General features: G+C 42.9%; 1 protein-coding gene across 2 annotated transcripts in view; it reads right to left on the reverse strand.

Moving 5' to 3' along the window:
• The window catches only part of arhgap32b (Rho GTPase activating protein 32b), a 66,846-nt gene that overhangs the window by 36,081 nt on the left and 5,702 nt on the right, over positions 1–25,063 (reverse strand). The window contains exons 2-4 of one of the 2 annotated variants that reach the window (XM_070843773.1): positions 19,043–19,148; positions 15,209–15,303; positions 14,826–14,910 (exon numbers count right to left, since the gene is read on the reverse strand). In XM_070843773.1, the coding sequence (XP_070699874.1) occupies positions 14,826–14,910; positions 15,209–15,303; positions 19,043–19,045 (183 nt within the window). In that variant the 5' untranslated portion in view covers positions 19,046–19,148. Of the gene's footprint in view, positions 1–14,825; positions 14,911–15,208; positions 15,304–19,042; positions 19,149–25,063 lie in introns of those variants that run through there. The other variant, XM_070843772.1, reaches the window with a different exon arrangement.

Consider the following 25,063-nt stretch of genomic DNA (forward strand, 5'->3'; position numbering starts at 1 on the left):
AGCAATAATGTCCTTTTCCATGGCTGTGTCTCTTTTCAGAGGCACAAATTGGTATGACGGCAAATGACCTAATTACCTCTCTGTTGTTCAGCATCTGCACTGAGCAACCCCGAAATGTTCTGCACTCCACCATCTGACTGAAATGTCTCAACTACACTTGTTTGGTTGCCATGAGATGCTGATACTTGGACCAAATACCTGAAATGCATAGTTGTATACAGTTCTATATAGTTTTGGCTGTGACCTGGTCTCATGACCACCTGATTAGCTTTTATATTGAACAGCTGGTCTCACTGCACCTTATTCTTTGATGACCTTGGATTTCTCTTTGATTGGAGTTCTACATCATGGATTTACACCTAAACCAAGCTAGAAAGTCATAGTGTTTGATTTTCATCTAATTATCAGCTATATCCTTTAAGAGGACCTCAGACTTCACACCATTATTTCTACCACGGTTTTTCTTGGCCCTGCAAAAATGTACACTGAAAAAACTGTCCGACATTCCCATGAGCCTCGGCTGTACGTTGCTTTTAGTGCTCATTAGCAAATGTTAGCATGCTTAACATCCTAAATGAAGATGATGAACATTATAAACATTATACCCATTAAAAATCTGGATGTTAGCATCATCTCTGTGAACAAGTTGGTATGCTTTCATTACTGTTCCTAAGCAGAATCTGACAGAGCTGCTAGCTTGGCTGTAGGCTCTTCGTCCTGTTTGACAAACAGAGACCAAAGATTTCAAATAAATGCTTCTCTGCCTGGTAAACTCATCTTCCACAGGGTCTGCTCAGGGCTGCATCCTTCCCCTGCTATTACTCCTCCTGAGCACACATGCCTGTCACAGTAAAGACAGGTAGATGTGCTGGTATGGTAATCTCAATCTGAAAAACAAAGACCGAGTGGAAGGAATGATGAGTGTGTGCTGCAAAGTCACTGCCACAGCTTCAACTGATCTTTGCCAGTTCTATAACACAGGCAGCTCAGGACTCCCAGCAGCCTTTGCACAGTTTTACCTCCCTAGAGGTAACTTTACAGATATGAGGTCATACTTGCCCCATCTAGCCTTTTGTCTTAGTGACTGTGACTGACCATCAATGTCACTGTCTGTTCTGTAATGTTGTTTAACAATAAAAACAATAAAAAATAAAAGATATGAGGTCATTTGTTCCATCAGCTATTGGCCTTTTAAACTAAATGTGATTTGGCTGGTTCTGGCTTCTTTCTCTAGATGGTTTTTATGATGCTTTATGCACATTTTTGTACTTACTGCTGTTTTTATTTCTTATTTACTATTTATTATTACTGACTGTTGTAAGTGAGCCAAACATAAAAGCCTGACTCTGCTCTACCCTTAGGCCCTCTGGAATATACTTTTATGTTAACTCTAAAGAGAACTAATTCTTTATGTGATTTTCTGGCATGATGGTTGCGTGAGCATCTCTGGCAAATGGATGAGAGTAACAGGCAGCCACAAGAGCTTATCTGCCATTTTCAAATCAATAATAAATTCTTTCAGGCAACATGGACACAACCTACTCAGAACCACCAGCTAGGGTCTACGGATGAATAGGGGGAACTCTCACAGCCTGGTTTCAATATATGAAGAGGCTGAAATGTAGAGCACAATTAGGTTGGAAAGGTGCAAACAGTTACTGTTATAAACCAAAGTCAGAGCCTTTGAGCTAGTGGCTAAAGCGGATGTCGACACCACACACAACTTTCAGAGGGCAACAAATAGTATAAGATTTGAATCGACTCCAACACTCAACACAAGTTACTGTAAGTTACTGTATGGCCAGTTCTCCCTGCAAACCAACATACTCCATAATAATCCTCCAACACAACCACCAGAGGGTGACATGACATTCTATTTTTCTGCAGATAAACAAAGTCCACATCAGGGAAAAAGGTTTACCTCACTAGTCTACACCTCATAAAATTCACACATCAAATGTATGAATACCAGCATGTACAGTTTGTCTCTTCAGGGGGATTTTGCAGGAAGACACTTTGTGACACATTGTGAGAATAAAATATGTTTAGGCATAACGCATAAACAGACAATTCTCAAAATAACAAGTCCTAAACTGTTTAGTACTATCTGCAGACAGAGCCTTGAAACATTAAAGCTGGCATTTTACTGAATAAGGAAGCGTACTGTGACTGTCTTAGCTTCATAATAACAGAACTGAGCAGCAAACATCTATAAAACTGTTCTAAAGTTAGTACTGGTTGAAACATTATTTTAAGGAGGCACTAGATACAAAGAGGCTCTGCGCCTGCTTCACATGACCAATTCAGCAAGTGTTTCTGCTTTTAGCCAGCAGTTTAACCAAATTACAACTTATGATGAGATCCAGTGCCAGATCCCGTGCACCCAAACTGAGTAGCTTGCTAGACAGGTTGTCTCCCATTCTAGGGCTGTTCTCCGCAATGCATCCGACACACCACATTATAATTTGATTTCAGTCCAACCTGCACAAGCACACATTGTCCCTGTAGCCCCAGCAAAGCTTAACAGAAAAGGGGGCTGCAACATTGCCAGTCCAGGGCAAACTGGGTTTTCTTTCAAATTAATTGTAAGCACCAAAATCATTAAGTTTTCCTTCCCAAAACATGATAGTAAATATCAAAAAAGTAGCTGTTCTGGATGTACTGGGTTCAAGTTCAACCTGTACATTATGGAAACAATAGCAAGATAGACAAAGGTAATACAACTACCCCCAAAAAAAGATCAAAGTGACAACTGGAAAAATATTAAACTATAGCTTTCTTACGCTGTATATGGTCATATTGGAAAAAAACTACACATCAATGAGTGGCTTATGCTTTCTTCTTGTCATATCATAAGAGCATCATAAGAGCAGGCTCATCAAATTCTCAAAAGCAAGAGAAAGCCCAGCCATGGTGGTCAAGTTAGAGACAGAGGTGAAGTTGCACCGTCCATCTAACAAAAGGTTTCTGCAGAATCCAACGGCCATATTTTTTACGAGACGAGTCCTCCAGGCACACAAGGACGTGGGGGGAGCAGTGGTCTGACAGCAGCAGGAAAACCAAAGAAAAGAACCAAGTAGCACAGTCAAAAAGACAGAAAGGCACCTTGTACTCACAGCAGGTTAAGTCTGGTTTTCGCTCCTTCCTTGTTTTAGTTCCTAGACTATGCTTCCTTTCATGCCGTGCAGCTTCATGCTCAGAATTTGCCCCTCCTCACCAACCCAACACCTGTCCCCTGTCTCTGTTTCTCTGTGCAAGTGTGAGAATGTGCATCCCGTCTCGCCAGTCCAGAACACAATTCCACTCAGCAGGATGTAAATGTCAGCTCTCCACTTTCTTTCTCATACAGTGTAAGCCCTCTCAGTGTAGGATCCACAGGGCGGGAGGCAACAGTATTAGCAGCAGCGGTAGCAGTGTTGGGGGATGAGAGAAGGTGGTGATTTGGTGGATTCCTAAACAGGACAGCTTTCATCTCCTCCTCTCTCCCATCCTACCATTGTTATGCCCCCATCCTTTTTCTTGCCTTCTTACTCTTGTTGGCTTGCTTCCTTTGATGACTGATGCCCAACAAAACTTCAGCACCCAATCTGATTAGCAGCAGTAAATAATGGGAGGGAGCGAACAGAAAAAAAATCTGTTTTCTTTCAGTCTTGTTCTTCTGCCGACCTCACAGTCTGCTTCCTCTGTCCGTCCACCACATGCTATTCTCTCCCTTTTCCCTCCTCTCCCCTGTCTGACATGCTGGCTCACCCCTCCCCCTTTTCTCCTCCTCTTCCCCCTCTCTGGTTGGTATGTTCCCAGGACAAAGAGCAGGGATGGAGGGAGAGAGAGAGAGCGCAAAGGAGAGAGAGGGCAGGAGGTAACAAAAAAAAAAAAAGGGGGGGGGGGTGCACTTGCGGGAGAGCGGTTTTGTCTCCGTCCACATGTGCAGTCCTCGCTGCACTGTTCTTTTGCACAGTGGCATTTTACTGAAAACTGAGGAGGAAGTCAAAGGACATCTAACCAGTGCACCTAAGAGCACATTCAAATAAGCAGGCCAGTAACAGATGCTTCGTCACTGCAGCAAATATTGGGAAGCTACTTCAACGAAGCGACCGACCGCTGCATCTAAAAATTCACTCCACAATAAATAACCAGAGTGTGGTAGCTCGCAGTCTACCACAGTTGCAAAGCAGGAATAGAGTCGCCAAAAATATAACCTAAAAAATACGCTCTCAGGTTGCAGCCAAATACCTCAAACAAAAAAAAAAAGGAAAGAAAAGTGTAGGTTGCATCAGCTGTGATGACTTCATATGTGCCATCCACACGTGGGGTGGATTAAAGAGACCTGCTGCTGGAGAGGAGAGGGGAAATCCAAGCAAACAGCCAGCCTCACAGAGGAGGACCTGTGGGTGCCAAGAGACGCCACAAGGATACAGAGCTGCATGGGGCCTGCAGCACCCCACCCCCCCAGGCTGCTTGAAAAACATGCAAAGTGTGAGAGAGTTTGTGTGTGTGTGTAGGAAAAAGTAATCCAACAACAAAAGAGGGGAAGTTCAAACATCCACAGAATTCAATTAAACTCCAGGTTTAAATATTGAAAACTAATTCACTTTCATTCCTGAAATGACTCTTCATAACTTCATAAATGTTCCTTCAGTCACACCTGCCACCAAACATTTACAGCACAAGTGTGTCACCACTGAGCCACATTGTCCCAGCTTTCCTGAAAAAGTGTTCAGTGTTCAGACGCTGGATGAGCTGTGAGCCGAGGCGTCTGGTTGGACCGACTGCCCGAGCAGAGCATCAAATCATTCTCTACTACAGCTCTGCTTATGAATATCAAACGATAATCCAAAGATGACCCAGTTCATTCTGCTCTACGCTCGGCTATGCCAGTGAAAGGTTGGACTGATTTATCGCAAACCACGTGGGGGTGTGGGGGGGTCAGATGTTGTCCAGGAAATAAGACCACAGCACCACAAGTTTCAGACTTGAATGCAAAAAAAAAAACCCTCATCAAAATTACATTCTTGCTTTCAACCAAAATGAGGAGGCACCAGAATATATTTTAATATGAAGTATGACTGTCAGAGTACATTCAGCCAAAACTGAACTATGGAAACTTTTTCCATTCAGGAGTGTCCTTGTATCCAAACTATACTGAGGCCTATGATGACCATAATAGCCCATTCCTCTTCCACTGCACTGAGGACTGCCCTGTCATCATTAGAACTGACTGCATGAGACAAGACAGTAAACATAGAGTGGGTCACCTGACAAACAGCTAGTGTATGAAAATGAAAAAAATGACAAATGGAAAAAACAAGACCAATAGTGTGCAGTCACGTTGTTTATCACAGTCACTGTATACCATGTTTAGAGTGTGAGCATGTTAAGGTTTATTAATAAGCACTAAATATAGTTGAGGCTGATGAGAATGTCCTTAGTCTAACAGATATTTGGACACAAACCAAAGAACTGGACTAATCTAAACTTTGATCTGGGGATGGATGATGGAAAGGAGTCATCACAGTGATTCCAGTTCATCCTGAGGGGAGCATGAAAGTATGTGTTAAATGTTACAGCAATCATCTAATAGTTGCCAAAACCTTTCTCCTCATGGCGTTGTTTACATCGTCTAAGACCCACAAATGTGTGCACAAACTATCAGATGCTCAGTTATTTCAGTCTGGACTGCAGTGGTGGACCGACAGACTGACATTGCCATCACTTGAGCCACGCTGCTTGCATGGCTATTAAAAACAACCTCAGTACTGAACCAGAGAGTTTTCAAATAATCCTCCATCAGATATTTACAAAGGATTTGTCAGTAAACAATGGTGTATATTATAATATTTTAAATTAGAATGTATGAGCCTTTAAATAAAATACCACCACTAACTGAAACACTTAAAAAGAGCAGCAGGGCTTGATGGCCTACAGCGTTTCTCTGTGCTTTCCACACATTTTCCCATGAGCCTCCCCCTTCTCTGCTGGAACTGTGACATAAGAGAGCCGGTCCGGTCAACGCAGCTCTCCAGCAGAGACCCAGGGCTACGATAACCTTTCAGACCCAGTGCTAACTATCAAGCACTAAAAAGCTTGCTGAGTTTGTGCAAAGTCCTGCGGGCTGGTGGACGAGATGACCGTACCTTTGTCTCCCACAATAGAATAAGAAATCCACACAAATCCTTTTACTATTCCTGCACCAAGACGCCCTGGTCTCAAAAGAAAACCCCTACAATTATCCCGACACGAAACCACGTCAGGCTCTGGCAGAAAAACTACTCTGTTTAATGAACGGTGACATAAATTTGTGTTTGTCTTCATAATGTCATCTGTGATGGAAAAACAGACACACTCTTCACTTAAGAAGGCGAGGGCTTTGACTCATATCATTAATGTCTTATTCTCCAAAAGGCCGGGATGGAAGTGTGCAGCAATCTGGAGAGTAATGTTGAAAAACATAATGGCTGGTCTCCCATGACACTATTTTCACACAGAGGTATTTTCGTCAGACTGCAGACCTAGAGGGGTTTGGAGTGGAGGACTGCCTGTGGGGCTTTGCTGCAGTACTTCAGAGCTGAAGGAGGAAGTGTGAAGGAGCAACATCTAAAATCATTACTAAAGCTATAAAAATGGATCTTGTGCGGGAATCAGGAGCGCGATGGGATTTAAACACGAAGAGAGAGAGGGGTGGCTGTAAGGCGATGAGATCATGACTTGGAGCAGTTTCGCGAAACAAATCCCATTATGAGAAAGATTTGTTGACTGTAGTGCACATGCACTCGTGCACAGACTACACGTATACACACACAGAAGAACGAGCTGAAGGGCAGAGACCTACCACAGAACCACCCTCAGATGAAAGGCCACTGAATGGGGCTAAAATGGATTTCAACCTTAGTGCAGAGGGTATACTGTCAATATGTGCATTCTACCAATTCAGGCCACGCTGCACACTGCTGATATCTCACCTCGCTGTTAGCTGCAGGCTCATTACAATCAAACACCAATGTGTTAGAGATGTAGAGAAAGGCTGCGATTCAGACTGTATCTTTTAAAGGCACCTCAACACTCCAGTATACACAATGACTGGAAGGCAGAAAACCCCAAAAACATCTCAATGTCTAGAAGGTACTGCAATTTTGTCTTTTCTGTTGCTTGACTTCATTTTCAGGAGGCCAGAAGGGGGCTAAGACGTTCCAAACATGCTTTCAACGCTCCTGGAGTGGAGCAGTTCCTCCAGCAGCCAGCTCAGCAGTTAAAATGTTCCCACGTCCCAGGCATTTCCCCCGCTGGAGGCCCCCCAGGTCAGGTAGGAGAGGAGAGGACAGTTTGTCAAGTGTGAGGGAAGAAAGGGGAATAAATCAGTCTACTCGAGCTGCAAATGCCATAACAAGAGAGAGTCTAATGAGCGAGTCTGTAATGTTTCTTTCTGACCGGCTGGATGTCAGTTCAGTGGACAAATCACACGCAGTTGAGGAGAACATGAACATCACTCTGGGAATATGTATGTACATCTGTATAAAGCCTGGATGCCTTTGACAAACACAAGCTTTGTGCATGAATACAAAAACAGACACTTGTCACATCTGCTGATCTTAACAGTTGGTGCTGGGTAGGGCTTTCTCTGAAAAAGTCCCTCTGGTGCACAGGAAGTGATGGGTTTTGTATTTCCAGTCTAGATGGAGTGTAAAACCCACTATGGGATAGAGAAAATGGAATATCATTACTAAGCACATTCTTCGTCTAATTAATGAATAATCTCTGGAAACTTGATCACTTTTTGGATAAAACTGTAACAAGGGGCTGCCACTCGTTGCTTTGTTTTTAAGAATCACAAGCCTAAAGTCTTAGCAAAAGGTTTGGCACACAGCCGTACATAACACAACACTTACTTTTGACCGAGTAGGCAATATGTTTTCTAAATGATTTTTTATGTAATTTGGGAGTGAAAGTCTCACAGCCTAATGCTAGTGTGATCCCACAGTGCAGCAGCATAATCTTACAACTAACAGTGTGGGGTAAATAACTTGTGTTACAGAATACATTGACTACAATATACAAACATTGTTGTGATGACCTGAGCCGCTTCTCCATGCTGAATCATATCTTTAACAGCCTAACTGAGTGGATTTTACACCACTTTTTAATGTGCATTCTGGCTCTCAGGACAATCACATTTCAACCCTTCTTGCTGTCCTCCAATAACAAGAGACATTGAAAAAGAGGGTGTGTGTGTGTGTGTGTGTGTGTGTGTGTGTGTGTACACACTCTGGCTGGTCTTTTGTTTCCTCTAACAAGGGCAGAATGAGTCTAACCGTTACATCATCCTCTGCTCACAAAGAGTGGAGAGCAGTCCTCTGAATGAACATGTGATGGAGGGTTTGACATCATGTGTTTGCAGGCCACGGCTCTGGGTTTACTTTGTCCAGGCGAACAATTTTGCAGTTTATCTACAGCAAACTCCTGGTGTAAAAACGCAGATGATTGTAATGACTATTCTCTGGATCCTGCTGTTAGTCAACCCTGTGCCTTTAAAGGCCAGCATGCTTGGGTGTGCGCTGCCCAGTGCTGTCTTCAGTGTATTGCTGCAGTTGATGGATTGGGTCCCACTGGGGGAGGGAATTCATCTCTATGCGTCTCTCTCGGTCCTTTGTGAGTGAAGGGGGTGAGTGGGCAGCAGGAGCATATTGTGTCACGATGCTCAGCTCGCGGGGTGGATGCAGGCAGGCAAGTGATGGAGGGATAGATGGAGAGAAGGGTGGATGGAAGGATGGATGGATGGGTAAGAGCACAGACAAATTGACGAGCCGATCCCCTCACCCCCCAGACTGTTTGTGTCACATCAGAGTCTGAAGGCAGACGCAGCTGAGACACATCAGCCGTGCAGCAGCGCACAGTGAGCTGGCCTAAAGAATGGCTGAGAGGGGCGTCGATCTTCATCACACGCATGGCTGCACACTTACATGCAGCCTACTGCTCCCATTCTCCTGCACACTAAAATCACAGCCTCTATAACTGCATGCGCTGTTGTCAAGATGGGGGGGCACCCCTTCACAGCTGTTACTCTCCGATTGATTGGCTGCAATTATTGTCCGATGTGGGATACACCACCCTCGTCTCACACACACACACACACAGACACACACACCTTCTCAGACCACTCTGTGCTTATTACTAATCTGGATCTGAGAACACCAGAGTCTGTGAAGTATTTTCTTCATTGACTATTTAATGTACAGAATGTGAGAAACTTGTGAAAAATGCCAATCACAATCTCTCAGAGCCCAAGATGATGTCTTCACGTTGCTTGTTTTGTCTGACCAACACTCCAAACCCCAAACATATTCAGTTTACAATGATATAAAACAAAGAAAAGCAGCAAATCACCACAATGGAAAAGCGAGAGCTAATGAATGTTAAAAAACGATTGCAACATAATTAAACTGAGATGTAAGGAAGCTTTCCCTGTGGAAACAGCCTTCTGCACACCCCTGCATGGTGAGGCTGAATGTAACAGCGAAGCAGATCTCTGAATAACTTCAAATGTTGATAATTATCGTACACCAAACAGTAGTTGAAAACTGTGATGGTTTTTGACAGTGCCTGCTAGTGTGGTTCTGAACTCTCCATTAATAGTAAAATGTCTAAAAGCTGGAACCTCAATGTGCAACCAGGCGGGACAAAATGCTAGGGTGGAGATAAACCATATGGAAGAGCAGGGCTGGCTGGCACAGTGGGACAGTGGTGTTGAAGTCAATAAAGTTGTTTTGCTGGTGTCTGGATGCAGACTGGATCATGTAGTCACTGGCCTGCAGGGCTGGGAGACGACTGAGGGGAACCGTGGAAAAGAGGGAAGCTGGAGGCCATTCAAGAGAGACATCAAGCAAGGCATAAGCCGTGGACAGTGACATGTCAAGCTGTCTGGGGCATAACAGTGGATATATAGTAAGAACTGCACAATAGTCCAGTTAAAAGGAAAAATAAGGTTTTAAGACGGTGGCTGCTGATTAGACACACATGCTGGTCAGGGCAAACAGCCATCTCCTTTCAACAACAAACTGTGCAGTTGCAACATGTGGACGGGGTCAACAAGTTCAGTTACTGTTAAAGTACAAGACATTAGAAACTGTGAATGTTAGGTTATTTGTTTCTTTGGTGCCAGATGCAGTTCCATCATGTCCTAAATAGCGGCCCTCTGGCAGGTCTTATACAATACAGAGAGTGATCCAGGAGAGCAAAAAATAGACGCATTAATAAAACATGCGGTCCACAGCAGTTCTATGAGCCAAAACTTATTGTCAGTGTGCCAGGTCAGAGGAGAAAGGCCAGAGGCATGCCAGCTACCAGGAGTCCCACAACAGCTCAGAACAACATGTACAGAAAGGTGTTTGTGAACCCTGCTCTCAGGATTTAGGTCTACAGTGGGCGTGATCGCCAAAAATGGATGAGTGAGGAGAGGAGGAACATCTGAAGTTAGAATTCAGTATAAACTGCATAGATCAGTGGATGCACCCTGCCTGTGTCGGTGTCACAGATGGGGTAGTGGAGCAGCAGTAGGGGGGTGGGTGTGTTCTTGGAGCATAAACAGGTCAATGCCACAGTGTACCTAAACTTTGTCAATGACCGCCTGTGTCCCTGCATGGTCAGTCTACGTCATGTGCAAAAGCAAAATGCACAAAGCATTCGCAGTGAATTCAGTCCACTCAAGCTGCTTCTACATTCTCCATATTTCAGCCCTACAGATGCTACTGAGTCAGTGTGGAAACAAACACATTGTGTGTATTTCTAGCCGCGGCTCAAAGGATTCACATTCAAGATGTTCTGAAGACATTTTGAAGTCACAAATGCAAATATAGATAACCTGGTGGTCATTGATGTCACAGCTGCAACCCCACTTATTGTCAATAAGTTATTCAGTAACAGTAGTAGTAGTAGTGTAGTAGTGCAGTAATAGTAGTGGTGAGACGACTGCACTCCTGTTTCTGAAGGGCTGTACAGTATGCGGCAGACACAAACATGTGCTTCAGTGTCCTCACACTGAGCTGGCAGCCTGATTGGACTGTTGCGTCTGATGGCACAGCTTTATATTTACATTATTTATTCTTTCATCCGTAGTGATGGAGGTGGAGAATTGAAACGTCAAACCCATCAGTTATTGTCATTATATAACTTTCATGCCAGAGTCCCCAAATCCACTTGACTGACTATAAACTTGATATGGAAATATACAGTAGCAAAAATGAGGAGGCTGAGAATGTGTCTAATGTCAAAGCAACTGAAGTATGAAGTGATATTCTAAGTTTATTTCTGAATTATCAAGTGCTATAAAGGCACAGCCACCCTGAAGTTGTTTGTTCCTGAAATGTTGACCTAATGGTGGCACCAGGGGAGCAGTCAGAGGAGCTCCACGGTCAGTAGGCTTCATCATCTGGGGGTCAAAATGTCTTGGCAATCCGTCCTATGGCTGTTGAGATATTTCAGTGTGGACCAAACTGGTGGTTTGACTGACCAACAGAGCCGTGCTCTTAACACAGCTAAAGGAAGATGGACACAGTACAACAAAAGCAAACTAGAATTATAGCTAATACAGGTTTGTGCTCATGAAATCAGGAGATTTCATTAGGACTGAAGGAGTTACATCAGAAACCCGTAAAAGCTGAGAGTCTGATATCATGTGGCAAGATTCCGATCTTTCTAAGGGTCTGAATCTAAATTTATTGAGAGATTAAGACCAATTACACTCAGTAGGGCCTCTCTGCTCCCCTGAAGAGTCCCTGATTTATACTGTGTACTCACACACCCACACAAAACACACACATAACTGTGTGTGACACAAGTGGCTGTGCAGACTCATTCACAGTTAATGGACATATGTCAACGTATAGCACGTTATTTGTAGACACTTTAACTCAAATGACCATTAATCACAAGTGTGCAGTCACAGGAAGTTGGCTCCACTGGGTGCTGGACTCCAGTCGGATTTAGAAGAAACATTTTGTTTCACAGCTACAGGGGGAGTTTCAATATGCATCCAATCGGCTTCAGTGTTACCTCTCTACACCAACAAACACAGTTACACATCAAACAACCTTGAAGATATCTAGACCAAGCTCAAAGGCACAGTCCAAAGTAAGAGTACAGCCAGCCTGTCAGATTACATTAACAGTAGATCATTAGCAGCACCTTGGTTACTGGATGAAAACTACAAAATGTCAACTAATGAAACTAATGAAGCGCCAGCAAAATATTAACATCTAATGAATCAGTCAGGAAATATGCAACACTTGCAGAATGATAAAATCTAAAATTGCTAAACGAATCCAATCCATACCAATGATTAACCAGTTTGCCAAAACAACCAGCAGGTGAGCTGGCAAATATCATGAGAAATATCAGTATCATAAGGAAATAAGTGCCACGCAAGTGCTGCTCTGAATGCAAGCACAGTCCTCTTTAGCCCTCTGTGACTATGAGAACCTAGTGTTTCCACAACAGAGCCTCGCTGGACTCAAACTCTCCTTTGGCAAGGTTTTTTATTATGGAAATGAAAGAATATGTCTTCCAGCATAAGGCCTAATGCCAACCTGAGCCTAAGCCCTAACCAGGCCTCAGTCCAGCTCGCTGCACACAAGAGCTGAAGGCTTGATGCAGAATGCAGAACTACTGCTGGGTTTTTAACACAAACATATTCCTAAACTTCACCAGGTGAACATATGTAACACAACTTTAATGGTTACTCATACAGCGATAACAGATGACAGTTTGCAGTACATCTTTGAGTTAATATGTCCATATCTGTATGCATCATGAACTGTCTGAATATGAGGGGCACATACAGAGCTCGGCATCATGTTCCAATGCAGACAGAACAGTCAAACAACCACCGTGATGACAGTAAGAATATGATGAGGACTTTCTGAAAGCTTAACTAAGCAGCAATGTTTTCCTTCATGAATGATGTTTAAGTATTCAAACATTCAACATTCAACATATTTAGTTGAGGTACGATTATGCATAAAATATACTGATTGACACGAGGAATAAATGCAGAATAATTAATTTCTTAACAGACAAAGAAGAAGGTTTAGTTCACTCAAAAGAAGAGGCATGAGGCACGTTGAATACTAAAACCTTGGAGCAGCAAACACTCAAGCAGAACAGAGAGACGGGGCTACTTGAAAGCAATATGACAACCACAAAGGCTAAAACGCAGTCCTGCCGCTCTGTGCCAGGACGACCAGCCAGCACACACAGCTGGGACAACTAAAGGAGAACCCATCCGCTGACTATGAACAATTCATATTAGCTGAAGAGCTTCACTTCTGTGTGCGGTGACTGAAGAGTGGATTCTGTGGTGTAACCTGAGTTACATCATCAAATAACCTGCAGGTGAAGTAGAAGCTTTACAGGAAACTCTCGCTCTGCCCTCCTCGCGGCAACGTGTAATAAATTTAGCTGACTGCTGACACCTACTGGTTTGTAAACATAATGACAGCGACAAAGTTGCCAGAGGGAGAAGAGTCAGGTCTTACTGTACGTACAGTCCTATATAAATAAGTGACACGTGTGCATTTCCTTTGTGTAGAAATACTTTTCACACTGACAGAACAGTCTTGACTATCAAACATTATCCATCCTTTCTTTGTCTACATCTGCTTACTCCTGCTCAGTGTCACAAAGGGAATGGAGCCAATCCCTGCATGCATTTGGTGGCAGCTACACCACAACAGCCAGCTTTAAAATGACTAAACCATTATGCAAGTACAGCACAGTCAACAGCACTTTGAATCCTAAAAATCAATTCTGTCCCATTTTTGCAATTTTGTAATGCATTTGGAGAAAGCTGAGGGGACTCTCAAGGGACGCATTACAAAACAATGGGGGCCTAAATATCCTGACCCTGCAAAGACCAAGCTCGGAAAAACGCTGGATTCTACACTTCCCACAGTGTAACTTCAACAAAGCTTCTTAAATTTCCAGTTCTTTCAAATCCCACTCATTTCAAGCTTTCAAGAGCTCAGAAGACAAAATGATACAGCTGTTTTCACAGGCTCTATAGTACTCTTTGTATGAGCAAACTTGACTTCATGTGTAAAATCAGAGGACTGTCCCTTCAATTGTTCTGCTCCTCTGTGATCTAAGTTGTAGTGTTAACATTTAACTCTCTCTTTTTTCAAAAACATCCTCTTAATAATTACTACTCTCTATATACGCAGAGTGCAGACAAGCTACAATAATAGTTTGAACGATATTAATCACCTGGATCTCAGAAAAGGCTGCGGCAGCTACTTGTTTAATTGGCAGGCAGAAGTAGTAGTTAGACCAACACATAACTTCAACCAGCTCTACACAAAAAAGCCCCAGTCAGCTGAGGTGTGTGAAGCTGGAATGAATGAGGTCATGTGGAGCCGATTGGGTTTTTCAAGAAGATATCAAACAAATGCAAATCATCAAACATCTTCAAATCAACAGCGAGAAGGATGAGTTCTGCTTGATGTCAATTGGAAGAGACATGCGAGTCATATTTGTGTCTTTGTGAACATCATCCTCCCGTTCCTAACCCAGCCAGCACTGCGGGGGAATGACTAGAGAGAGCCTAAGTCTTAGAAAACACAGTGGAGTTCAAAGCTGCGTCTGCACTGTGATTGACATCCATGGTGCTGTAATTTTGTACAGCCAGTTCCACTTGCTTTAAAACCACGGCGGTGAACACGCTGCTCTGGGGGCAATCGGTCCAGCCCCAGGTTTAACTCCTCGGCATCTGTGATATGCAATACTCGATTGGACTAAATGTGGTGGAATCATGAAGGAGAATAAAGCTTGAGGGTCTTTACCTGAATTGTGCCAAAGTCCACGTTTTCGTAGTGGAAGTGAGCACACTCTGCCAGTTTTGGGAAGTGGCCCTTGGTGAAGCAAAGTCTGAAAACATAACACACATACAGTTTGGTTGGCACTTCATCCTCTGCTCATGATAACACCTCGGAGTGTGTGTGTGTGTATGACTAGTATAAGAGGGAGCGTGCAGTGCAAATAGAGGGAGTGAGAGGAGGAGGAAGACACAGAAATAGACTCCGAGAATGGAACGAACTCAAACAGGAAACTGAGGCGATAAAGAGCCGGTTAAGAGCGATAAATAGAGATGAAGAGAAGGAAGCAGAGAGGTGAAAGAGGTGGAGGAGACAGGCAGAGGCAGGTGTGCGTGTGTGTCTCTACTCACTTCTTGACATTCTTGACCTTCATGCTGGCCGTGCTGCTGCTGCAGGAGCGCATGAGGGGCTCCGTCCTCAGTTCAGGGATCTCTGCACTCCTTGCCTAAAATGCACAGACACACACAAACTTTAGCGATCCAGCCGCTGCATACAAATAAATCTCTGCCACCGTTACTTCGTTGGACAATCTTCCATTTAGGTTTTGCTCCAACGGGCTTTTCACCTCAGATAGATTGCAGTCTGTAGGTTACAAATATCACTGACTGCACAGCACACAACAAAATGTCTGTCTTGGTCTTCGTGGTGTTTAGTGAAATGGCTTGTGGACAGGATGATACCTGAATACATGAGATGGATGAAGTGGTGCAGCTCAACTGATTTAAATAAAATCCAACCTTATTTGGAGCTAAGCTTCAATCAGGAAAGCCAGCAAGTGAATTTCATTTTAAAAAACTGTTATGAAATGTTATTAATGACAAAGCAGAGGAAGTTTGTTTTTGTAGATCAAGAGGCTGAGTGAAGCATCAGGATGTTCGAGTGCTAAACCATTGAACCCATTTGACTCTTATAATGACAGCATCCTGTAAGCACAGCCACAGAGCTACTGTTGTAATACAATACAATACAGTGCAGTACATTAAAGCTATTTTGATGACCCCCTAGTACAGTAAAATATTGATCACTTACAGATACAATGAAACCATAAATACATTTGTCAAGTCCAGGGCACTGCACTATAGCTAGCAATGCAATACTTTAGTAGGAGGTGTGAGTTTGGATGTCAGTTGGCAGTTGAGGTGTAATTTGTCATTTCTCCCTCATCAGTTTGAAGATGAATCGGAGGAATGACTTGTGACTTGTCACACAGACAGGGACTACAAAGACAGAGGGAATCCTAATGTCTCCTGCTGCCTCACCACACGATCTGCAGGCTCCACACAGCATTCACAGTGTTAATGCTTGGATCTTTGCTGGAAACAGCACATTCAACTTTTGTTCGTTGTATATTTCTGTAGTCATGGGTGTCGATTGGCCAAAGCCTTCTCACTACATTGTTGGATCACAAATCTTGTTGAGCTCGCATCATGTCAGGAGTGACCTCACTCATTTTCTCACCGCAGCCCCTCACACCACAGCTCTACGACTCTCTGTCATGGAGAGAGATGCTGACAGGATTTTAAGAGACAGAACCCCCCAAAAGCAGCCGGACCAGACTCTGCCTCCCTTCCTCCCTGAAGCACTGTGCCGATCGGCTGTCGTGTGCCAGCCTGCTTCATGGGCTCCACCATCCTCCACAGGACTACCTCTGACCTCTCTGGTGATGAAGTCTTTTGAGCGCCTTGTGCTTTCACACCTTAAGGACATCACAGACCCTCTCCTGGACCCCCTGCTGTTCGCCTACAGAGATCTGTAGACGACACAGTCAACATAGCCCTCCTCTTCATCCTGCAGCATCCAGACTCAGCAGGAACCTATGCCAGGATCCTGTTTGTGGATTTCAGCTCTGCTTTCAACACCACCATCCCAGCTCTGCTTCAGGACAAGCTCTCTCAGCTTCAACGTGCCTGACAATCAATGCAATCTGCCATCTCTCGAGGACCTGTACACCTCCAGGACCCTGAGGCGTGCAGGTAAGATTGTGGCCGACCCCTCTCACACTGAACACAGTCTCTCTGAGGCGTCCCCTCCAGCTGTGCTCCATCAGGACCAAATCTTCCCGCCACAGGAAGAGTTTCTTCAATTTAAGACTTACTGTTCTGCACCAAAACATCAAGAGTAATTCCTTCTGTACTTGGCAATAAACCTGATTCTGACAACTTTACACTGGGAGGATGAATGAACCCACCAAACACTACAAACGCTTTTGCCACAATGTCTTGAAATGGACAAAGTTGATTTAAGTTATCACAAGCCCAAATCAGTGCAGACAGGGCATGATTAACAGTCAGCCTCTCTCCTGAGTTGTTAAAGTATTCCTTAACAAAGCCATTCACTTGCTTCATTTGTCTTAAATTAGAGGGAGAATCAAATGCCGCTGTGGTCAACAAAACATGTGCAAAGCCTGGAGATCTGTTTTGGTGCAAGCTGATTTCATCAGTAGATATATTCATGGGGGAATTTTCATTTCAGTAATCTGACGGCAGGTTGTTGGAAGGCACCTGAGAGACAAATTAAGTCAAAATGAAGGTAAAGATAGCTAAAGAGATACAAAAACACAGCTTTAGGAAAGTAATTGAAAAACTCTACGAAGCAAAAAAAGAGTCTGTAGGAAAAGTGGATCAAAGTGAGGTGTGAATTAGATAAAGTCAAGGTGGAGCGGAGCTGGGAAACTTTCCTGTATTCAGCTTGAGGCTCTACAGCCAGACGGTCAGTGACAGTAAAGGTGGTATGCAGATGAGGGCATGGGTTTTAAGACAGCAGAGACAGTCTACACCACCTCTGTCCATGTTCTGAACTGGACCAGCCTCGCAGTGGAGGACAAGGGACTGACTGTGTTTAATAATAGTAAAAATAACTTTTTTCTGTGGTTCCTGCTCCTCAATTGAAGTTAATATCAAAATGAGCTGTGAGGGTAACTGTGAGGGCCATTTTTCACTCATTTCTGACATTTCATAGACTGACTGATTATTGGTTCATCAAAATAAAAAAGCTATTTAATTGAAAATAATCTTAAAGCCCTAATATATACCGTAAGCACAAGCTCACCCAAAACAGCAGCATGAAACTTGGAACTTGAGCTTTTTAATGCTTCTGCCATTTAATTCCATGTGTTTGTGTGTGTGTGTGTGTGTGTGTGTGTAACCAAAAACAGCCATGGGCACATTCCTAATGCCTCTCTGACTGTGTGACTCCGATGTTGAAAATTAATGTGAAAGCTTTGAACTCGTTCAAGCCCATTCCTGGTCCATGATCCGACCACCATGTCGTGGTAAATCTATAATTATTTTACTGCTCATTTGATCGTTGTGTTGCAGGGATTTGAGAGTGTTTTGTTCCTTTTTGCCTCGCCCTGCAGTCGACACAGAATATGATCTATTCTACACGGTGCAACAGGGCGTTGGTGTGACAGCTTACACTAAGTTGCTTAGCGCTTCTCATCACCTCCTCGAACCACCGGAGACATACATAATGCATGCCACTCCAGTACAGAGTCCCTCTCGTATCAAATATTGAACAAAGAATAGCAGCCATGCAGTATTGAAAGCCCCGCCTCTGTGATCAATATTCATTAGCCTGGTGAGATTGTTGTTTCTTTCTCTCTGTTGCCCGATCGAAGTGAGCACTTGCGATAGGGCTCCAACCACGCGCCGACCACGGGTGGCTCGGCATGTTACCATGGAGACGGCCTCATTTTCACCGAGCTGTTGATGCAAAAAGCAAGAACCGAACCAAAGATGGGAGGAAAGGAAATAATGAATGATGCTGTCTGGTGAATTGAATCCAGCGTACAGAGATGGGCTGAGATAAACAGATGACACAGGAGTACACAGATGGCAGGTACAGGACTCTGTGCACAGTCTGGAGTAGAGCAGCTTCAGGACGCCAACAGTCACCTGCATTAATCATGAATGTGTGATAGTGTTTCGGGAACAGGTGACACACTTTCGATAAGACAGAAAGACACAACTAATCAATCCAGTAGGTTGAAAACAGACGCTGATAAGGAAGTGACAGATAGCAAACAGCTGATCACTGGATCTGACATGTCAGGAATGACACTCCGTGTGAGCTTTAGTTGAGCCATGATGAGAGCACGACATTGATGAGTGCACCAGATGTATTCCAAACCGAGACCGTCTCATGTCTGGAACTGTGTGTCTGTGGAAGAGCGTGTGTCTCACCATGGCACTGATGGTCTCCTCCCAGTCAGGTCTCTCTCTGGGATGGATGTAAGCCAGCTCTGGCACAATATCGTCGTCCTCCAGGTGACGTCCAGGCCTCAGGCCCCTACAGCACACACACACACACACACACACAATTAGAACTAAAGTAATATCAGTTTCACTCGGTTTGGTACTTAGTAAGGAAAATCATTTTTAATTGCAGCCCCACAGCTGATTTATCTGGTGATCATCTTGTTGATAAATCAATTAACTGCTTTTAGTCTATAAACTATGAAGACAGATAAGATTTCATGGAACCCAAAATGACGATTGAAAAACACCCTGCGATTTCAAGACAACAGTCCTACATCATATACTTCATACTACCATCATCTATAACAAAGAAAAAGATCAAATGTTTTGCATTTCTGCTTGAAAAAAAATTGAGTTAATCCATTATCAGTAGTTGCCAACTGATCTTCTTGTGATCAACTAATTGCTTAATCTTTTCGGTTCTACTCAAACTTGTTAAATTTAAAGTTGACACTTGAAAGTACCACGGTAACAAACCTAAAATAGAAGAAGAAAACACAAGGAGGAAACTAATATTTGCAATACATAAACTTACTGCCATCAGACCAATTAAGCAGTGAGCACGTAGGAACTCATATTTCACACTCTATTGATTTACATTGATGGAAGAGGATGAGGATCAGTGGATATTTCTCTACAAAACATGCGTTCATTTTAGTCGGTAAAATAGAGCTGCAACAATAATTCTACTTTTTTCAAACTAACATTCTGTGTTTCTAGTTTCCACTGGATTTGCTGCTGTGCTCTGAAGTTAAGGTTAAGGATATTAAAGGCATTCCATTTACTTCAAATAATCAGTGTCCAGAGGCAGTGTTGGGTATTTTTCACTATTTTTTGACAGAGTAAATGATGAATCAGTTAATCTAGAAAATAATCTGCAGATTAATAGATAACTAAAATAATGGTCAGCATGCCACTAATCTGAGATGTAGTCCAGGCCAACAAGGGAAAAGAAGCAGGACCAGACATTGGAACATTTGAAGAAGGTAAATTTGAATTAGCAATGTCTTGATAGAACATCATGATGTTGATGAACCGCCTCTCTACAAAAACGTCTCATCAACTTCAAAGCCTGTCCCTGTGGCTGAGAGAAGCAGACAACAGGATAGAAATGAAACAGACTTCACAAAAGTATTTCACAAATTGACTAGTAACGCACACTCACACAAACACACAATGTCTCAACTATGAGTTTTGAATGCAGCAGTGATGGTACAGCTACATGAGTGTAATAAACTAGAGTAGATAACAGAGGAAATTGAAAGAGGAAAAGGCCTCAGGAAAGGCAGGGAAGTAAAGTTCAGCAATCAGTCAAATTATCCCCGTTTTTCTCAGCATATGATTCCATGTGAGCCTTTATACTTAGGACTCACAGGTGTGAAGACTGTATCTGGTTGCAGTGCCAGTGGAGCCTACTGGCAGTTTCAAGATCACGATCAAGTTTTATATTGAAACAAGGAAAACCACTTGGTCAGAAACACTCAATATAAAAACAGGACTATTGTTACAATTCTAAACTAACTAACCTAGCGATACCCTAAACCTAACCCATACCTTACTCTAAACTAACCCCACCCATCACCCCCTCCCCACCTTAACCTAAACCTAAACTTCAATCAAGTCTTCACCCTAAAATGTCATTATTTGTTACGGGGAGTTGCATTTTGTCCCCAGAAGGGAAAGTCTCCACAACGTGAATACATGGTGTACACACACATACATACACATTCAAAGACACAGTCTAAGAGTGGACCTTGTTAAAGCGAGTGATGCTGAAAAAAGATGACTGACATTGTTTAGAGAAGGTGTAGACAGTTAACAGCTTTGGGACCTACCAGATCAGTGTCATATCCTTCATTATGTCATTATTCAATAGGTCAGGAAGAAAATAAGTTATAGTGATACACCAGGAATACACGGGGAGTTAACATTCATTAATATTCCAAAAATGAGGGAGGAATCTTTGAAAGCTGACAGTCTCACAGTGATGCTCCGATCAAAATGCTCTGAGTATCAAACACTTGTCCCTGTAGGGCTGAGCAGAGCCTTTAAAAGCCTTTACACTCATGGTGCTAACAATGGAGTCGCCCTCTTTCAGTTAACGTGCAAACTATCACATCTACAGCAGTGGCACAGTTAAAATAAACCTAGTAGTTAATGCGTTGGATGACTTGAACAGAGGTGATTATTTAGCACTTGGACTCAACATTAGATACATTAGAGCTCCAAAAACTGGCTCTATGGCACTGAATGAGCTGTTGTACATATGGATGTTTCTGCCATGAGCAAAGGACAACAAAAATATCTTTAGGCATGTCCCTTTCTTTGTTTCCTTTAATGGCAGACAAGCACGTGGCGGCCACGTTTGCTGTGTGTGGCTGTTTGTGGTGAGTGTACAGTGGGGAGCTTTGAGCAAAGAAAAATTTATGATTTTGAACAGAAACAATAGTCAGACTAAAAACAATTCCAAAGAAAAAACAATCCTCTCTGTTGACTGAGAGAATTGGAGCAGGTCATTTCTGATTGGCTGTCTCCAATCCAATCACGAGCAGGATCAGCAGTTACTAAGGAAGTAGGGGCACACTGAAAGAAAGGTAATGGGTAATGATTGGCTAACTTGGTGAGTTCAGGATTCATTAATGCTTTTATTGCCTTGGCTGTTAAACTGAGATAGCCAACTAGCTTGGTTAGCCGATTATCTAGGGGAAGCTGGGTTGCAAGATAATTAAGTAGAGACTAACTTAGAAATAGCATTTAATCAAAGTTCATACAGCTAGATGTGTGACCAAAACTGTAAAAACTACTAACTGTGTTTCCACCCATCTGTTTTATGTCCATTTTGCACAAGACAATTGAAAAGAAAAAAAACAGACTTGGAGAGTGACGGTCAATAATACTGACACGACCATAGTGGATGGAAATCATTAATTTGCATTTCATTGTCATGGTTTTCTGCAAATTAGGTTGAAACTTGGACTTTTGGATGCAAGTCTGGCGAGTGGAACACTGTCAGGTTGAGCGAGTGCATGTGAAAACCTGTGAGTACAAAGAGTGATGTTGAAAGGACAAGACACTGTGAGCAAGTGTCAAAGGATTTAAGAGATCACAGGGCAGAAAGAGGCAGAGAGGGCAACAAGTACAACTGAGAGAGAGGTTATTGGGTGTGCTCATGTGGATGATAGCAAACAAGATAACATATTTACAATGACATAGATTCATTATTCTTTATGATCATTTCTCTACTAAATATAGTCCATTTGCTTGCAAAAAATGTTTGAATCCAAGTGAAAAGAAATGAGTTGGGAGAAGGCCAATGAGTGACGTCCCACAGCCACAATGACTCTAATGACATGCTCTAAGCACCCACTTACCAGGGAAGGCTTGTGAACTACGGACACAGTGTGAAGCACTTTCAGACGCCACAGATAAAGGCCAAGCTTCAACGGGCCATTTCTCTCGCCGAGTATCACCTTCTCTGCTAAGAAGTGCTGTGCACTCCCGGCATTCCCGGCATTCCTCTGTGAGAAGGCACGTAAGGAGAAAGGAACGGCTCCTTCCAGCACCTGCTCCAAACACTCTCAGTAACACCGCAGCCAGAAAACCTCGCCTCAGCGTCATGTTGAGCAGGACTCTTGCCTGCTTTCCCCCTACTCTCTGCCTCGCCACTGAGTGCCTGACTCAGCGTATGCTCCACCTCAAGCAGAAGGGTTTTATGTACTGATATTAATTGAACACAGTTGCTGCAGCCAGTTAAGCACAGCCCCTCTTCCTCACACAGACCAACAGGTTTGAGGGTGGATGAGATGCACACTGGAAAGCTGCCATAGTAAATACACAGAACTGGTTCATCACAACAGAACCAAATACACAAATGAAGCAGAACAGTTACTAAAACTACATCTTGTAGACTTTCTGCCAGGATCCTTTGTATATTAAGATAGTATACACTAATTGTTGAAGTACTTTAAACATTTGCCATACAGACCTATATACGCATTCCACTTTTAATATTATCATATCATGATGATATATTATCGTATTCATATTTTACAAGATTGTGTAGAATAAGGATTCCAAGCAAATTATAATAAAGAGCATAGAAATGTATATAACACAAGGTTTTATTTACATTTGTAATAGGTTGTGACCGATGTGTGGGAACAGTGATATTTCTCAGTGTGTTAATAAAAAAGTGTAAAGAACATTTTAGAAAGACGTCTATGTTCAGATTGATACCACTCTACCACTACAGCCAGTAGCCGCTTAGTTCAGCTTAGCATAAAGACCAGAAACACGGGGAGGCAGTCAGCATGGCTCTGTCCAAAGGCATGAATAGACAGGGTGGCAGTACCTCTTTAGCTCACCGATTAATGTTGTTTTTTATAAGAGTAGTACCAGCATGGAACCCTGCATAAAACCAGCAAAGTATATTTTACATTTCAATTTTTGTATAAATTAGAAGATTAGATTTTAGAGGTGCGGGTAGGTTGGCTTTTCTCTACCTTTGGACGGAGCCTGGCGAGGTAGATAATGCAATTATAAGGTGTGCGTGCGTGTTACTTGTGACAGATCACTGTTGTGACAGGCACAAACAAAGAGTCCAGAACAGCAGCTGGAGTGAAAATGAAAATGATGTTTTTTTCCCACCAAATGATCATATGTGAAACGCAGCCACGTTAGAAGCTTTTATTTGCAACTGACATTTAGTTTAAACCTAATAAACAGCACAAATCTATTTAGGAGGCAAGAAATGAATAAAACCAGCCAAACCCATTCAACAAGTGCTGCCAGTTTGGGTGGCTGTGATCAGTGTTTATAAGAGCAACTCTAAGAGCATTGTGTGTTTTCTGTACTGGACTGAACACACATGGATATATGCCACTTTTAGAATTGCCAATAATGCCCTCCAGAGAATATTATGGCACTGGTCTGATGAAGACGTATCCAACGAGTAGTGACTAAAGGCTGAGGGGAGTGGAGAGCCTCATGTTCAGCTCAACAAGAAGGGAACTGGATTTTGGATTTGCTGAAATTGTTTTCTGTAGTCATTTATCCACAAAGAATAAACCTCTGTCTGTCTGTCTGTCTGTCTGTTATACATGGTGATGATTGTTATGTCACAGGTGAGTTTACTCCATCACATTCCATGTTTGTTCCAGCTCTTCAGCTCCTAATGGCTGATCTGTAAAGCACTGGGCCTGACATGTTTTCTTTCACCTCTATCTTTGACAGCAGATGTTCATAAGTTCACACAGGGCTTCTACTGTGAAGATTCGGTACAAAATATACTGTATGCAGTAAATTGCAAACATGAGTCAGTGCTCGTACCAACGACTTTGACTTGGTAGCCTTAGACAATGTTTGAACTTCTATCCAGATCCAACATTTAGTCTAGAAAAACAGCTTAAGCATCTCTAAGCCAGCCAAAAAGCATTTCAATCCCCCAAACAATCAATCATCATTACTAAACCAGCTCCAGAAAGCACTGCTTGATAACAGTGTTGGTTGTTTTCTTACATGAACAGTAGCAAATCTAGGCCAAGCTATCCAATACCATAAGAAAGACTAGTAAAACTTACTTCAGGGTGAATGCTGTAATGTCACAGAGTTTCTGCTCGTGCCCCCCCGGCTGAAGCTATGACAGCAGGATTTGTGTTGAGGGTGAAATTCAAGCTTGGTTTCGGGGTCGCTAAAGACAGTCAGTCACTGTGAGGGAATGGCTTTGTTAACCTGCACAACAGTGGGGAAGTGAAAAAGAAGTCCAAAATGGTTTCTGCAAGTTAAATTCAAGACTTTTCAATACTTCATGGAATGCAATTTAGTGCGTGTTTTGTGATCATATCGGCTGAAGTATGAAAGCATTATAGAAAACCAAAAGGGATGATATGGCCAAATCTGTTTATTATTAACTATTACAACAATATTATAATAGTTTTTGTACTTCCC

The sequence above is a fragment of the Pempheris klunzingeri genome, chromosome 14, assembly GCF_042242105.1.
Source record: "Pempheris klunzingeri isolate RE-2024b chromosome 14, fPemKlu1.hap1, whole genome shotgun sequence".
NCBI lineage: Eukaryota > Metazoa > Chordata > Actinopteri > Acropomatiformes > Pempheridae > Pempheris > Pempheris klunzingeri.